This window comes from Balaenoptera musculus, chromosome 2 (assembly GCF_009873245.2).
Source record: "Balaenoptera musculus isolate JJ_BM4_2016_0621 chromosome 2, mBalMus1.pri.v3, whole genome shotgun sequence".
Classification (NCBI taxonomy): domain Eukaryota; kingdom Metazoa; phylum Chordata; class Mammalia; order Artiodactyla; family Balaenopteridae; genus Balaenoptera; species Balaenoptera musculus.
In genome coordinates, this window is record NC_045786.1 from 99,179,115 (window position 1) to 99,195,204 (window position 16,090).

Sequence of the window (16,090 nt, forward strand, 5' to 3'; positions counted from 1 at the left end):
AAATGGGATGGTAGCTAAAAATGTGGTGGCTCCTTTAGGACTGAGGAGACGTGAACACAACAGCAGCAGCTGTAGCAACATTTCATTGAGAGCTTTACTATGTACCAGGCACTGTGCTAAGCACTTTACATTATATCAAAACAACCCTATGAGATAGATAATACTATTAGTCCCATTTTACAAATGGATAAAATGAAATTTTATGTGGTTAAGTGCTTTGTTGAAAGTTACAAACTAGGAAATAGTAGAGCTGACACTTGAACTCAGGTCATCTGACTCCATAGCTCATACTCTTTTTTTCTTTAATTTTTTTAAAAAAATTAATCAATTAATTAATTTTGGCTGGGCTGGGTCTTCATTGCGGCGCGCAGGCTTCTGAAGTTGCGGCACGTGGGCTCTAGAGCACGCGGGCTCAATAGTTGACGCGTGTGGGATCGATCTTAGTTCCCCGACCAGGGATCGAACCCGGGCCCCCTGCATTGGGAGAGCGGAGTCTTAACCACTGGACCACCAGGGAAGTCCCCTCATGCTCTTAACTACTAAATGAAATCACATTAAGGAAGGGAGTCTGAGAATCAAAACTGATGAAAACTGATGCAAATACGAGGACAAATGGAAAGAAATGAAGCCCAGTGCTTATCTAAGAGGGAAACAGGCAATCAGATATGCAAAGGGTAGGTTGTTTTAACCTGAAGAACACAGCAGCCTGGAAGTATTTATTTCACAGTTTTGATCTTTATTCTCAAGTGGGTATTATAAGTTATTATAAAACCATATATAATAAAAAAACCACAGTAGGATGGTGGAAGTTCATGTGAGCACTGGAAGTTGAAACAGACAGTAGGAAATGGGTGACCAAGAAAGAACTGTATCGAGAACTCAGAATCTCCTAGTTTTCTAGTTCAATGAGAGGTTCTCTCCAAATGTGGGGAAGAAGAAGAAAACAAAGCTGACTCACCAGTGGTAGTAGCGGAACCGGGGTCTCCAATTGGGTGTTCGAAGTAATGTTTGCAAGGCACATGCCAAGTTCACGAAGAGGTAACACATGAGAAAAAACCTGGCAGAATAAAAAAAGTAAGTGGAATGATTATTACTGTAAAATAATTCTTCAAAGGTTACTTTAGATAACTAGAGAGATTTGCTGTATTTAAGCCTTTGTTCTAGGCCACTAGCCTTTAATTAAGACTAGGGTGTGGAGGAACTTAACCTCCCCACAAACCTGCTCAACCTCCTAAGTTCTCTCTCAGTGAAAGACACAACCACTCTTTACCCAGTTTATCTTGGGACAATCCCGGTTTCCTCTTCACTACTCAACCTTGTTCCAAGTTCACTTATCAAGTCCTACGGATTCTACCTATTTACAAATCTCTAAACTTCTCCCCCCTCCTTTCCACCTCTACTTCTATGAGCATAGTTGAGGCTCTCATTTCTTCTTTGTTGGATTAGTGAAATAAGCTTCCAACTGGCATTCCCAGCTCAATTTTGGCCTCCTTCTAACCTCTCTTTTATACTGAATTGATCATTATGAAACAGAAACATGATAATTTTGTTCTCAAAGGATTACCCACTACTTTCAGGTAGAAGTTCCTGGTCCTTTGTGATCTGGCTCTACCTACTTCCCCGCTCTGCACCTCTCCAACCCGCAACCTCCCACTCTATCAAAGCCAAACTTTCACTTCTCCAGACGTGCTGCACTCTTTCATCTCTTGGTTCCTTCACACACATTCCCTGCCTGGGATCTCTTTCACCCCTTCACTGCTTAGCAAATAACCAGCCCTCCTTCAAGATACAAGTGTCACTTCTTCCAGAAAACCTTTCCTGAGTCTCAGTCCAGTTAGAGGCCTTACTTTGGAGCTCATATAGTGCTCAGTGTTCAACTTGACCACAGTACTCATCACACTAGACAGGGATCACTGGTTTCTTTATCTATCTACCATCAGTTCTCTGAGGTTGCGTCTCAGCCATCGTATGCTTATTCTCAGCATACTGCCCAGTGCCAGGTAGGTAGTAATAAGTCATCAATAAGTCAATAAGTTGAATGACTAGTAGTAAAAGCTACAATCAGTTGATAATGAATCAGAAATGAAGGCAAAGAACTTTTGAAGTTATACAGGTAGAAAGAAACCATGACAACTTATGAAGTTAGCCTTACGTGAAAATTCTCAGGAATATTTATTTAGGTGAAGTTACACCTATACTTGGTTCTCTCTGTTATCACTACTGTTACATGCCTGATGGAAATCAACATGTATTATACATCACATAAGCAAGAGTAAGTGAAGAGAATAACTGGCTCTTACATGGAAAGAATTGGGGCCACAAGATCCAGGGAGGCAATAAGGATTCCCAGCTCTGCAATGACAGCAGTTAGAAGTAAAGCCCAGGTAGGTTCCCCATTGGCTTTGCTGTGACCAAACACCTGTACATAGAAGGGAAATATCAGACACAGGAGTGTGGGGAGGGTTTGAGTCAATGCTCCCTGATTCCTCTATGCTATGGTTTCATAGCTCTGAAAAATAATAGTATTACAACTGTGGTAGCTTTTAATTGCCTTTACCCCACTCACATATAAACTCATACTAGAGATTTAGAGGGTCTTGTGCTAAAAACCCACGTCTTCATATTATATGATCCAGTAATTCCTAAGCCTATGAAGATCACACTGTTTCTTGTAAAACCTGAGAAGACAGGAAGAGGGCATAGGACAGGGTCACTCACCCTCAGAAAGGGTATGATGTTATCCTTGGCTATAGCCTGTAGCAGCCTCGGTGCACCTGTGAGACTCTGAAGTCCAGCCCCACACGTGGAGAAGAAGGAGCCAATAACAATCACCCACGGGGACGGCCAAGATAAGGTACCCACCACGAGATTACCTTTCACAGCATCCCCAAACCTGGGAGAGAAATCAGAGTGAGGAAATTTGACCTGGAAATAACTTTAGACGAAAAAACTAGACTGACATTCCCCCAATTTTTTCTATTTATAATTTTTAGGGAATCAAAATTGAGCTAGACATGAATAATAATAAATGTAAAGGTAGGTAGATCTGATCAAAAGGCACTAGTAGCCTATATTAAGAAAAAAATAACCTGCAGGGCCAGAAAATAAGCTAAGCTTTAATTAAAGCTTTCCCCCTCAAATTATCAAAATATCTACTCTGCAGAAAAACTGTAAAAGTATAGAAAAATACAAAAAAATCAGGGAGGAAATCCATAATCATAACATAACCACTAACATTTAGCATACCTTGCATATTTTAGTGTTTACTATGTTTTTAAAAACATAGATGAGACCACACTGCACCTATACTTCTGTATTCTTTTTAAACTTATAAGCAATTTCCTATGTCATGAAAAACTCATGAATAAACATTTTTACACGTTTCTTTACATTATCATAATTTACATTATCCATTCCTCTAGTGTTGATTTTCTACTATAGAAAATACTGTGATTGACATCGTTATGCACATATCCACATTCACATTTCAAATTTTTTTCCTTATGGTAGACTCCTAAGAGGGAATAACTGCAACAAAAGGGATCAACATCGTTAAATATTTCAAAGCACTACCAAAGTGCTTTCCAGAAAGGGTATACTGGATTTATTCCCACTGGAAGCAGATGAAGGTTCATGTCTTATGGCACATACCTATTTCACACCAGCTCTGAGTATTAAAATTTTAAGTCACTGCTAACTTGATGGGTAAAACATGGCATCTCATTGTTTAATTATTTACAGTTTTAATGATTTTTTACAACGTATCACACACACAAAAGAAATGTGCAAAAACTAAATGCATATTTCAATAAATTTTCACAAAGCAAACATCCACGTAAACATCCAGTCAAGAAACAGAACACACTGCCAGCACCCAAAATCCTCTCTTATGCCCACTCACCAGCTCTTTCTCCCTCCCCACTCTCCTAATTTTTAAGGCTATATAGTTTTACCTGTTTTTAAACTTTAAATAAATGAAAAAAAAAAAAAAGAAACAGTATATATGTTTTGTGTTTGGTTTCTTTGATTCAACAGTGTGAAATTTTTCCTTTTTTTTCTTTTGGTACATAGCTGTGGTTCATTAATTTTCGCTGCTGTATAGTTTTCTATCACATGAATACATAATTTATTCATTCTACTGCTGATGGACATTTGGACTATTTCCAGATTTTGCCTCTTAAGAACAATTCCACTGAAAGAATCCTTGTGCACACTTCTTAATGCACACATGTACGCATTTGTCTTGGATATACCTAGCAGTGGAATTGCTGGTTCATCAGGTATGCATATGTTCAACTTTAGGAGATAATGTCCAACAGTTTTCTGAAGTGGTATTCTAATTTACACTTTCTATAATTTTTATATTATAATTTACCAAAGCTCTATAAACCCATTTTCAATCACAATCATATAGAAATAATAAACTGTGTTACTTATTTATTTTTGTTAACAATATTTATACAGCATCTATTAGAGTTCTTATCCTCAAAGAATTCAATCTAGTATAGGGGACAGAAATATGAAATCAAGTAGCTGCAATACCGTATTTTAAGTGCAATAATACAATATGTTCAGTAGAGTGGCTGAACAAAGGGAGGAGCAGTTATCTGTTGCGTGAGTCTGGGAAAGCTTCACAGGATAAAGGACACTTAGTCTAGTCTTAGAGGATGAATATAAGTCTGCCAGGTGGGAGTAACCCATTCTAAGCAAATAACATTGCACCCACAAATATGTGGCTGGATGGAGAGTTGAAACAACAATATTTAACTCTGTGTTATGGCTGGAGCTTAGGCAGTTTTTGAGGGAATGCTGGGAGACGAGATCAGAAAGAGGTAGAGAGGGCAAGACCAAAGTAATGGGCTTTAAGGGGCTTTGGCAGGCTCTGAGCAGGAAGGTTCTATGATCAAATTTTGTGTTTTAGAAAAATCATTCTGGTGACAGTGTAGAAGAAAGATTAGAAGGTAGTAAAACTGAAAGGGAGAGTATTAACAATAATCTAGGCAAAAGATCCTGAAGGCCTGTACAGAGTGATGGGGATAAAAATAGTGGAAAGAATGAGATCTATTAAGATGAAGGATGAAATTTATAGGGCTTAGAAACCAACTGGATGAGGGAATTGATGGAAGAAGTCTAGGATGATACCTAGGTTTCTGTTTTGAGAAAGGGATGAATGGTAAGGTTATTAACTCCTCAAGATGGGGAAAAAGGGAAGAGATATAGCAGGTTTTGGAGGAAGAGTTTTCTAGAAATCTCTTGCAAAACATTTTTTTTTTTTTGTATTCACAGATGAAAGGAAAAACACTCAGCAGCCTTCATGAAGGAAATGAAGAAAGTAAGTTTCAAGATTTTATTTAGAATGCCAATCAGACACACTTACGTCTCATAGAGGAGATGCTAGAAACAATTGAGTTTTAAATTTTTAAATTTTTATTTTTTATTATTTGTCCTCCTTTACTGTTTTCCAACAGCTCTCTTTACTGTACAGAAAAGTCCTCATTATTCAGACAAATTCACTGCTTTATGAAGTCCTATATCCACTGCATCTTATACAACAACATACTGGCCCTTATTATACAGCTCCCTTTTGGGGACCTATATACATGTATTTTCTAATTGTTAGTTGTGATATATATCTCAGGTGGGTTTTGAGTTTATAACTGTCTCGGGGCTGTATGGGATGATCAGACATAATGGAAGATAGACACACGATTGTTACAAAGAAATCAACTACTCACTTGTCTCTGAGAACAACGCCTTCAATACATGCACCAAAAAGGACAACATTGCTTAAATCTATGATATTGAGAGTCAAGGAAACTGACGTTCACCGTCTAAGATGAACATAAACACTCAGGAAACTTCTTCTATCAGTAAAATGAGTGGCTAAATTCACTTATCAATTATTTCTTGAGTTTTAGAGATGAGGTGGGTAGATTATCTGATGTGAAGTGAGGTGGTAAAAAGCAGATATCTTTATTACCAGGATAGAAATACTGATCACCCTTGTTCTATGGCTGTTCCTATGACTAAGACTCAGACTGGATCCATCAAAAGGATACAGACAAAGGAGGTAGTCAGGATGGCGAGGATAGTGCCAATGGGAATAGACTTTTGAGCATCTTTCAGATCTCCAGATCTGTTTGATCCAGCCATGATACCTTTAGAAAAGGAAAAAAGAACAAGTTAACTTCTTCAGTTCCTGGACACTTTTGATATTCACATTGCTATCAAAGACTACAGGCAAATCTGGGAATACTGAGAATATAGTTTTGTCTAAGAAAAATCAGTCCCTGGGTCTGATTGTTTGTAAAATAGGCAACAGCCCATCTGCTTACCTGTGACAGAGGGAAAGAAGATCCCCACCAGAAGAGTGAAAGAGGTGGTAATGTCAACAAGGACATACTCATGGTTTAAGCTGCCTAAGACATCAGAAGATTTGGCTGAGGGCTTTTCAATAATCTCTCCCTTTGGTATATAATTACTCCAAAGATTCTCTGCAGTGGGAAAAAAGGGTATATAAGCAGCAGCACTATGGAAAGGACATAATTAGATAATGTTCTAGCCAACAACATTCAAAGTCAGATTCATCATTTATATAGCTTTTAAGGGTATGTTTGCTTCTACATGAGCACAGATATATGCACATACATATCATATAACAAAGCACACATAAATAAAAACCTAATGCCTTTTCTCATCTGGTTCAAATGTAATTTGACAAAATACTTTGGTACATACAAATGCAGTTAAGTTTACCAATGCAAATTAGTAAAAGTTAAGCGAACTAAAGCTGAATGCCTTACAAAACCTATTTTTTTAAAAAAAATTAGGCATCAATGCTATTTTGAACACCTTAGTGTAAACTTGCTTACATGCAAAGAAATTTGTGGACCAAACAGTTAAAATAGAAGTCACTTACGGAGAATTTCAAAAATTTAGATGAGTTAGGAAAACACACATGTGGATGTGATGACATTAAAATAATTCTAGCTGCCACTGTGGGAAAAACATTGGCAATTTTATAATAACACAGAGAATACTTTATTATCTTAAGTTAAAAAGTCATTTGCTCAGCTCTGCATTCAAGAGCAGTAACTTTTAGCAGACAACACTGCAAGGGAGTCGTGAAAAAGGATAAAATCACTAACAGAAAAGCAGAAAGATGTTGAATTAAGAGCTTGTGCTGAACTTAAGAAGGGAAGTGGCACTGTGGCAGTATTGATGGACAATAGAAGAGTCTAAGATGGCAAAGTCTGGGGGCTTCCCTGGAGGTCCAGTGGTTAAGACTCTGCGCTTCCAACGCAGGGGGTGTGGGTTCGACGCCCAAGATCCCACAAGCCGCGTGGCATGACCAAAAAATAAAAATAAAGGCTCAACAAGATGGCAAAGCCCTCCTCAGAGAAAAATTTTAAAAATGTGTCCCCAAACCTCCCAACTCACCTGTAATGACACCGCTAGCCAATCCAGGGATGCCCTGGATTGAAGTGACATTATTGTGAACAAAGTATTCGTCACAGGTGGCATTGAAAAACTGACTTGAATTACAGAAGAAGCCCCATAACTTTGACGGTACTGTCATGTTGTTAATTTCCTTGGTCTTCGAGCAAATATCAATGTGTCTTGATGAAAGGGTGCGGTTGCCCAGCATGCAGACCCTAAATGAAAACAAACAGGGAGAAAGATGAAGCAAGGGGAAAAAAATATTTTAAAAGAGAAAATAGGTTAGAAACAGGTTAGTATATAGGTTTGCTCAGGAAAAAAAAAAAAATCTCATCTCTAAGAGTTTTTACTGTCATAGATGGTTAAAGAACTAATATTGACTAGCTCTGTGAATGGTGTCTTACATTTTCTGCCAGTGTAATCCTTACAGCGATCTCACAAAATATGCACTAGTATTTCTACATTGTTTAGGGACTGAAGTTTAGGGAGAAAAAGGAGTCTGCCCGAGGTCATACAGGTGGTAGGTAGTAGTGATAGAATTCAAATAGAACTGTCTGAAGACGCTGTGCTGAGTCATCTTCCAGAATTTTTAGGTTATTAACCAATTGTTAGGTCTTAAAAGAATCTTAGAGTCCATTTGTTCCTCTTCCATACACACACACACACACAAAAATCCACCCCTTTCTTTCTGGCCTAAGAAAAAGCCTTATGTTCATAACAACTCCCTTGAAAATGTTATGCTAAAGGTCAGAGCTTCTGGCTACTGTTTCAAGGGAGACAGCTTGGCTAGAATTAGGCCATCCCTCTATGGCCTAATAAAAAACTGTTTTTGAACTTAAGCCTAGACCCAGTAGGGGTGAGGGTAGTTAAGGATAATACAAATACAAACTGCTGATTTTATTTTTTTTCATTAACCCAGAGATATAAATATGAATAAAGGAATAATACACCCACAGTTAAAATACCTCTCAGGAGGAAAAAAGCAACTTTTCAAATCTGCAAAATGATAGCATACATATGCAATAAGCCATGTACCCACTACTCAGCTTCAACAACTCTCAACATTTCCCAGTACTGTTTCATGCATTCCTCTAGGTTTTTTGGCTTGTTCTGCTGAAATATTTTAACGAAACTACCACACATCATGAACTCTCACCCACCAAAAAAGAGAAAAAGCATCAAAGGAGAACTTGAGGCAAAATGGAATTTCCCAAGTTAAGATATAGGCAGAATGTAGCCTTCAGTACTTTTATGACTCAAGTGGGTCTTCAGTTGCCTGGCAGCCCCTAGACAAGCAGACTGAAAATTTATGATGGAATCTATTACTGACGTCATTTAGCATAGCAGAAGAAACACTGAACTGGGAATCAGGAAATCACAGGGTCCATTTTCTTGCTCTGCCAATTATTAACTTTGGGGCAGGTCATTTAACCTCTATGGACCTGTTTTTTCATCTTGAAAAATCTATTTTTCTGTAATCAGGTTAAATCAACATAAGACTGATGAGTTTGATCCCTGAGTGATCAGGATGACTCTTCAAAGACAGTCACTGTAATAAGGTGACAAACAACACTCAGGGCCGTCTAGTCCCTATGCCACTCATCAAATGGAAAACAGGTGAGCCTGTGAGTCACGTATCTGTACAAATCCATTTCTACTTCAAAAAATATACCTTAAGATACCTGTACTACTTACGGTATGTAATATAATATATATATAGAAAGATATATATGCAAAAGATATGACATTTATTTCCCTTTATTTTATGACTAGAAAGTCCATTACTGTACTAACAGCAGCACAAAAAATTTAATTATAAATATTTAGGTAGGAATCTAGGTTTCCTTGATCTCTTGATTCTTCATCAATAAAAGGAATCTAAACTTTAAATACTTTATAAAGGTTGCTGGCAAAACTATGCTGTTTGAAAAGGCCTTCATGAATAGTTCAAATATGCATAATCATTATCAGGAGGTTTTGAAAAACCCACTATCTATATCCAAATGACGGCCACGGCTGCCAGCTGTATACTTGGGACACAAGGAGGAGGATCAACACAACACAATTTGCTGGCAGGCTTCCCGCACAGATGCTCACTGGGCTTATCCAAGAGGGAAATCTCAGAGAAACTGTGAAATTCTTACTTGAAATGATCACGTCACCAGATACTGTTAATGACTACCAAATAATGATGGCTAGTCAGAGAGACACGTACGGGAAGTGTGGAGGGGCAAAAGAAGACTTGATGGCTCCAGCATAGATGGCCAAGATGGACACAGTGACACAGGCCAGAAAGAGTGAGGCAAACTTGTTCACATAGCGTACACCGATGAATACCACCAATACCATGAGGACCAAGAAGGCTGTGCCATAGACACGCATGTTATTTAGCATGGCTGCTGACTCCTTGAGTGCATCGTCACTATGAAAGATGGCAGCTCGGGGGACAATATATACCTGTTAGGCAAAAGAAGTAGAAAATAAGGTCATTTCAAAATAATCAAATAAAAGGGCTGTTGTAGTTTGCATTTGCTTTCACGAAGGAAAGCAAAACTGAGACAGAAAATGACTGGAGACATAGCCTAATTCCTATTTCGCTCTAAAATGTCTACAGAAATGGGACATCATGGATTTTTTTTTAAAGTCTACATGCCAGGGCTTCCCTGGTGGTGCAGTGGTTAAGAATCTGCCTGCTAACGCAGGGGACATGAGTTCAAGCCCTGGTCCGGGAAGATCCCAAACGCCGCAGAGCAACTAAGCCTGTGCGCCACAACTACTGAGCATGCGCTCTACAGCCCACGAGCCACAACTACTGAGTTGACGTGCCTCAACTACTGAAGCCCGCGTGCCTAGAGCCCGTGCTCCGCAACAAGAGAAGCCACCACAATGAGAAGCCCGCACACTGCAACAAAGACCCAACGCAGCCAAAAATTTTAAAATAAATAAAATAAAGTCTATGTGCCATTCTGAATACTTACACTCCCAAATGGAAAAACAAGAAATGTGTTAATAATTTATTTAAAGTGTTATACAAAATAATTGTAATGATTATCTTGAGTCCTACTTCTGCTATCATTACTTTAAATAGCAGGAAATATATCCTAGTGAATAAATAAATGAAAAACATTTTGTTTCATTGGGATAAAGACATCAAAAGAGATAAACTTTCTTCTATTTTTCGCCCACTAGCCCAAGTCTTGCCTCTGAGACTTTAACTTTTTGGTTGAGGTGGCAGGGTGCTGGTGATTGGGTGGAGGGCAAGGAGTAGGCAGGCAAAAGATACCCTCAACCTTTCTGACTCACATTCACAGTAGGAGGTCAATAACAGGTTAGCAGTCAATCACTTGATCGATTCCGATAGCTGATTTCTCAGAAGCTTTGATATCCAACGGCAAAATAAATCCAAATCTATATCTTTTCTATACTTTAGACCACAATTAAGTCATTACTCACCAGAAAAATTTCAATGGCACCAAGGATATACATGGCTGCTGCAAATGTGGTACCAAGATAAAAGCAGAGGCCAACAGCCCCACCAAACTCTGGGCCCAGTGCTCGGGAAATCATAAAGTATGAGCCCCCAGCTAAAAGGCAAAACAGAAGGTGAACAGGATAAAAGAAGTATGTAAGTAACAGGAATGTAAACAAGTCGTAACAAAGGATAAATGTTTCAGGGTTTTTGAAAACCCTGAATATGATAAAAAGTAGATTTCCTGGTAGGGAGTAAAAGATGAAACCTACATACTGCACATCTAATATTCCACATAAATCAGCACAATTTGTCAGTATTACTTAGAAAAATATCAGAGGATATTTACTACAGGCATGAGATAGCTGAATAAAATATATATTCTAACTAAAAGAAGCTAAGAATGCAGTAGAAATTACGGATTCCAGCTTAAAACATACAGAGATTTTTAAAAGAAGGTATTCTGAAGTCAAATAGTGTTAGTGCCTGTGGCCACTAACTAAATAGTATTCTGTTCCTTGGAAGTTTGCACCTCTGGCTTTATAGCAGAAACATGCAGTAATCAATGACAATCTCTGAAATCCAGCTTTAGCTACTGACCTGGCACCACTCCATTAGTGGCAATGGCACTCATGGAGATAGCAGTCAACATTGTCTGTAAAGAAAGAAAAAGAAGAAGACTGTTACTGTATAAAGATGACATTTCTGTCCGACTTTCCCATCTGTGGACCTCAGAGCACTTATCCAATATTTAATTCTACCTACTTTTATGGAGGGAGTTGCCTGTCATACCAAATGGTATGCAAATGAGATGTGCTTCAACACGCTACACTAGTCACACTACTGGTATCTTTAGTACTCTGTTAAAACGCTCCTACATCGTAATCAGTAGGTTAGGTGCTATTAAGAACCACTGATCTCACCCTGGTCTCCTAGTTAAAAACTTGGTAAACAGATTGGAAACTGACTAAAGACTGGCTAAAATAACAAGAATAATATTCAGTAAGAAGAGGAACCACTGAAGACTTCTGAGCTCACGAGAACTGTATTTTAAAAACATTACCTGATAGCAGCAGAGTACAGAATGGACTGAAGATAGGAAGTAGATGGAGGCAGAGTGACTTGTTAGTAGGCTATTGTGGTAGTTCAGTGAGAGGTAAGGACTGCAGTGGTAGAAGTGGGAATATAAAGACAGGGTTGAACAAAAGAGATTTCAGAGGGAGACCTGACTGGCCTTGATAGCTGATGAGATATGAGAGGCAATCAAGGAGCCAAATACGGCCCTGAAGTTTCAAGACTAAGAAACGGGAAAATAAAAATGGTGGTACCATTAAGTTATTAATGATATAGACTATGTCTGCTTACCCTGCTTTACATGGCACTCAGCTGAGCACAGGGAGTGTATAATGGTGATAGTAATAAAAGAGGTCTGTAGACAGCTTAATAATAAAATAAAAATTTTTATAATTATCTATCAACTTACAATAAAATTGAGAGATGTGGCTGGGATACACAGAGAAGAGGAGTTTAAATTAAAGGAAGATCAGAACGTTCTCAGTATAACGGAGAGAAGAACTGGAAAGAACACCCCAATTTCTGGGGAAGGGATAACGGATGAGACTGCAAAACAAAATGAATACCTCTTACCCCCAAACAACAACCAGCTTTGTTTATTGGTACCACACTGGAGTAGCACATCACATTTTCTAACATATTTTCTGTCACAACACTAGTGTTATCGAGTTCAAATGGTTTGTATGCTGAATTTTTTGAAGTCAGGGACTGTATCTTCTACTTCCTACAGAAGTCTTTCCTTGTAATTTTGAGTACATCATATTACAGATATAAGCAGTGAATAACTGACACTAAATAACTGAAAATCCTTTAGACTTTAGTATCAAAATAATCTCCCTTGTTGAGATCATGAGTCTTTCCCCAGTACATATTCTTTCTTTTATGCCCAAATAGGTTAAGCATGATACTGTTGAGCTCTTGCAATGTTCCAGGTGATCTTCAGGGGCCACCTCAGGACTTACACAGCAGCAGCAGATAAGGACAATTGCAAAGGCCTGCAGAACTCCAGCTGTGCCCACCACCCATGTAAGGCGTAGAAACAGGATCACTCCAAAAATATTTTGTAGACATGGGAGGTAAACACCCATGAAAGTACCCATTTGGGGGGTCTGGAAAGAAAGATGTTGACAAAAGAAAAAAATCATGTAGTCATCTAGAAAAGATGATTCATCCCTTTACTTTTATATAAAAACTTGTACCCTATCATTTTAATTGCAAAGCAGAGATGATATGTTTAAGCAGTATCTTTAAATAGGCACAGATAAAATCTCCATCTTAACAAATGTCCATCACCATACTTTTTATTATTCCTAGAGATATACATTTTAACTTTACATAGCTCTCCACATATTTTTACATAAGCATCTGACCACAAATAAACTTTTAAGTGCATCCCCAACAATTTAAAATTTTCTGTTCTTCAAGGCCAATAGCTTTTTCTTTAAAAAAAAAAAAAAAAAGGATAATGATTTGATGGAATTCCTTCAGAATTTGGCATAAATCTTTCATAGAGTTGGTAAACGTAGTTGATAAAAACATCTGCGGGTTGTTTTACTCCTGAACAACCAGAAAGCTTACTTGTAATATTCTTCCATATTTTCATGTTGAGAAAAACTGATATTTGGTCTTTGAAAAACCCAACAGCTTCACAACAGAAAGATGGCATCAGTAGATGGGTGTGGACACTTTTCTTTTGAAGTGCTCTTCCCTCTCCCCGGAATGCCTGTCTCCCAGCTACTAATTACACAGCTCACTCCCTCACGTGCCTGGCATATACCAAGCGTTCAATAGTTCTTGAGCACGGAGTGATGCCCTGGACATTTCCTCCTTTCTTGTAAACGGGGCTCTTTTTATTTGTCCTTGTTATTCCAAGGCCTCACCTTGGTGGGCTTCTTTTTCCCTTCAGTGATGTTCTCTGCCTCTTCATGTTCCTTTGCTCCTTGCGTCAGGTTAGTGTAATTGGCCAAGCGGCTGAGGAGAGAAGACACCTTTGGTCTGGTGTCCATTTCTTCCTATAGAGCCAGAAATAAGAAAGAAAGAAATAGTGAAGAACACTGGGAATAAGCATCAAAGTGATCCCTCTACCAGAAAACTGCAAAGTAAATAAGAAAAAATTTCACAGGTAAACATTTTAAGAAAATTTATCAATGAGATTTATTCTCCCCCCATATTATAATATGTAATCAGGGCTACACACATTCTTATAAAATTCTTAAATGAAAAGCTTTATGATTCTTTCTAATAGCTTAACTTTACAGAAAACACAAAACCACACTGGCCCCTACAGACAGCTGTAACCTCATAAAGAACACTGACAACATAATCTTTAACTACAGTACTACTAACAGTCTACTAACATTTATAGCTATTACTTATAGCACCAAGCACGGACAGGTCAAGGAAAAACTTTTGTGACTGAACCAAATATTCACCTCAGACCTTTTCTTGAAGGCAGTTAAGAGAAAATATCATTTAAAAAATAGGAACACTGAGGAAAGTGGCACTTGAATCACTGTCCAAAGTAAGACAATGCAGTGCTGGACTAAACCGGGCTCCTTTCAACAGCCAGGACACAGATCCCATCAGAGTCCATGCTACCTTAGTCGGATGAGACATTCAGGTCCTCTTAATCCAGCAGCCTGCTTCCTACCCCGATTTTTGGTTAGCAGTTCTAAGGTAAACGACATTCATCCCAAACACAGAGTTGAAAAATTTTGTACTTAGTAGATTGTTACAACACAGAGATTTAAATCCTAGTTAAATTAGACAGCAAGGTTCTCCACATGCCTGTGATGTCAACATTCCTCTTTATTTCATAGAAATTTGACTCAACGGCTATTCATTAATTAGCAATAATTAGATTACATAGATTAAATCAACTACAATGACAAGCTATAGTAAGTATTGTATTTTAACAGTTAGTTATTAAATTATCCAACCTGTACTGTTTTAAAACTAAATGGGGTGGAAAACAGCGATCTTGAAATTTCTGTTCTTGAAATCTCTGCCCTAGTTTTCTCCCAAATATTACCTCAAAGAGTGCCAAATTTTTATCAAAATATTCATCTCCTTCTTCATAATTGGAATTGTTAAGATAAGCATTTCGAGCTTTCTTATGTCCATCATCTGGAAAAAAAAGTAAACCAAGTTAGTTTCTCATTGGTACTGAAGAAGCATCAGCACCAAATAACTGCATGTTCCCCCTGTAATAACAGAACCCATTTTCAGATTCAGATTTTCATCTGAGAGTGGCAGAACTCAATCAGCATTGCTTGGAGAATGTGACTCCCTCTTGAACAGGAGCAAAAGCAAATTTCTAAGAAGTAAACGTGGGTCATTCCTTTTCTTAACAATATGAAGACCTCTGGAAACACTATTCGTTTAAGATCCTAGCCTATAGAGACCCGACTCTTCATGTCACCCAAATCTAGGAAGAAAAAAAAATAGTCACTGAGTACTTGCTCAGTGTGCAACACTGTGCTAGACAAGGGCTACTTTCCACACTGTTGCTGTGGATAATGGCAATAAAAGCCCTCTGCGTTCAGGGCTATCTGACCTTTTATAAATGACATTTTTGTACAAACATTTGCCACCTATCTTTTTATGTTAAAAGAGGCACCTCACAAGAATTTGGTGAACCCGCTATGAGGAAAAAAAAAAAAAGAGAGCGAGACTGGGTTCCCTAAAACAGTAGAGTTTCTGTTGTTTGAATGCTTTCTTAACTTTGGTTCTTTATTGTATAAAAGTTACATAGTCCTAATTGTCTGGCAGGAGAGAAAGAGAGAAAATTTTAAAAACTGTGTAAATGTCATTAAAAACTAAGATTTTAGAGACCTCCCTGGTGGTACACTGGTTAAGATTCCACGCTTCCACTGTACGGGGCACGGGCTTGATTCCTGGTCAGGGAACTAAAATCTCGAATGCCGCACAGCGCGGTCCAAAAAAAAAAACCCCCCAAAACCCTAAGATTTTAAATATTGAAGAAACAGAGGTCAACACAAAAATTAAAGAAATTAATTTACAGTCCTATAACCTTAAATACGTAAGATGAGCTTGGGAAATAGCCAACAAGCTATCAAAATAACTGAGTCATGTCAAAGGACAGAA

General features: G+C 38.1%; 1 protein-coding gene across 3 annotated transcripts in view; it reads right to left on the reverse strand.

Annotated features, from left to right (window-relative positions):
* SLC12A6 (solute carrier family 12 member 6) overlaps positions 1 to 16,090 on the reverse strand; it is a 96,517-nt gene that overhangs the window by 20,937 nt on the left and 59,490 nt on the right. For all 3 annotated transcript variants that reach the window (XR_005018641.1, XR_005018642.1, XM_036842126.1), the window contains 13 exons: positions 15,015 to 15,109; positions 13,864 to 13,995; positions 12,946 to 13,092; positions 11,510 to 11,564; positions 10,894 to 11,024; positions 9,656 to 9,897; positions 7,441 to 7,655; positions 6,336 to 6,494; positions 6,060 to 6,158; positions 5,736 to 5,793; positions 2,719 to 2,893; positions 2,301 to 2,419; positions 959 to 1,057 (listed from right to left, as the gene is read on the reverse strand). Coding sequence is in view for 1 of the 3 variants with exons in the window: in XM_036842126.1 (XP_036698021.1) it covers positions 959 to 1,057; positions 2,301 to 2,419; positions 2,719 to 2,893; positions 5,736 to 5,793; positions 6,060 to 6,158; positions 6,336 to 6,494; positions 7,441 to 7,655; positions 9,656 to 9,897; positions 10,894 to 11,024; positions 11,510 to 11,564; positions 12,946 to 13,092; positions 13,864 to 13,995; positions 15,015 to 15,109 (1,726 nt within the window). In the remaining 2 variants the exon portion in view is untranslated. The remainder of the gene's footprint in view (positions 1 to 958; positions 1,058 to 2,300; positions 2,420 to 2,718; positions 2,894 to 5,735; positions 5,794 to 6,059; positions 6,159 to 6,335; positions 6,495 to 7,440; positions 7,656 to 9,655; positions 9,898 to 10,893; positions 11,025 to 11,509; positions 11,565 to 12,945; positions 13,093 to 13,863; positions 13,996 to 15,014; positions 15,110 to 16,090) is intronic.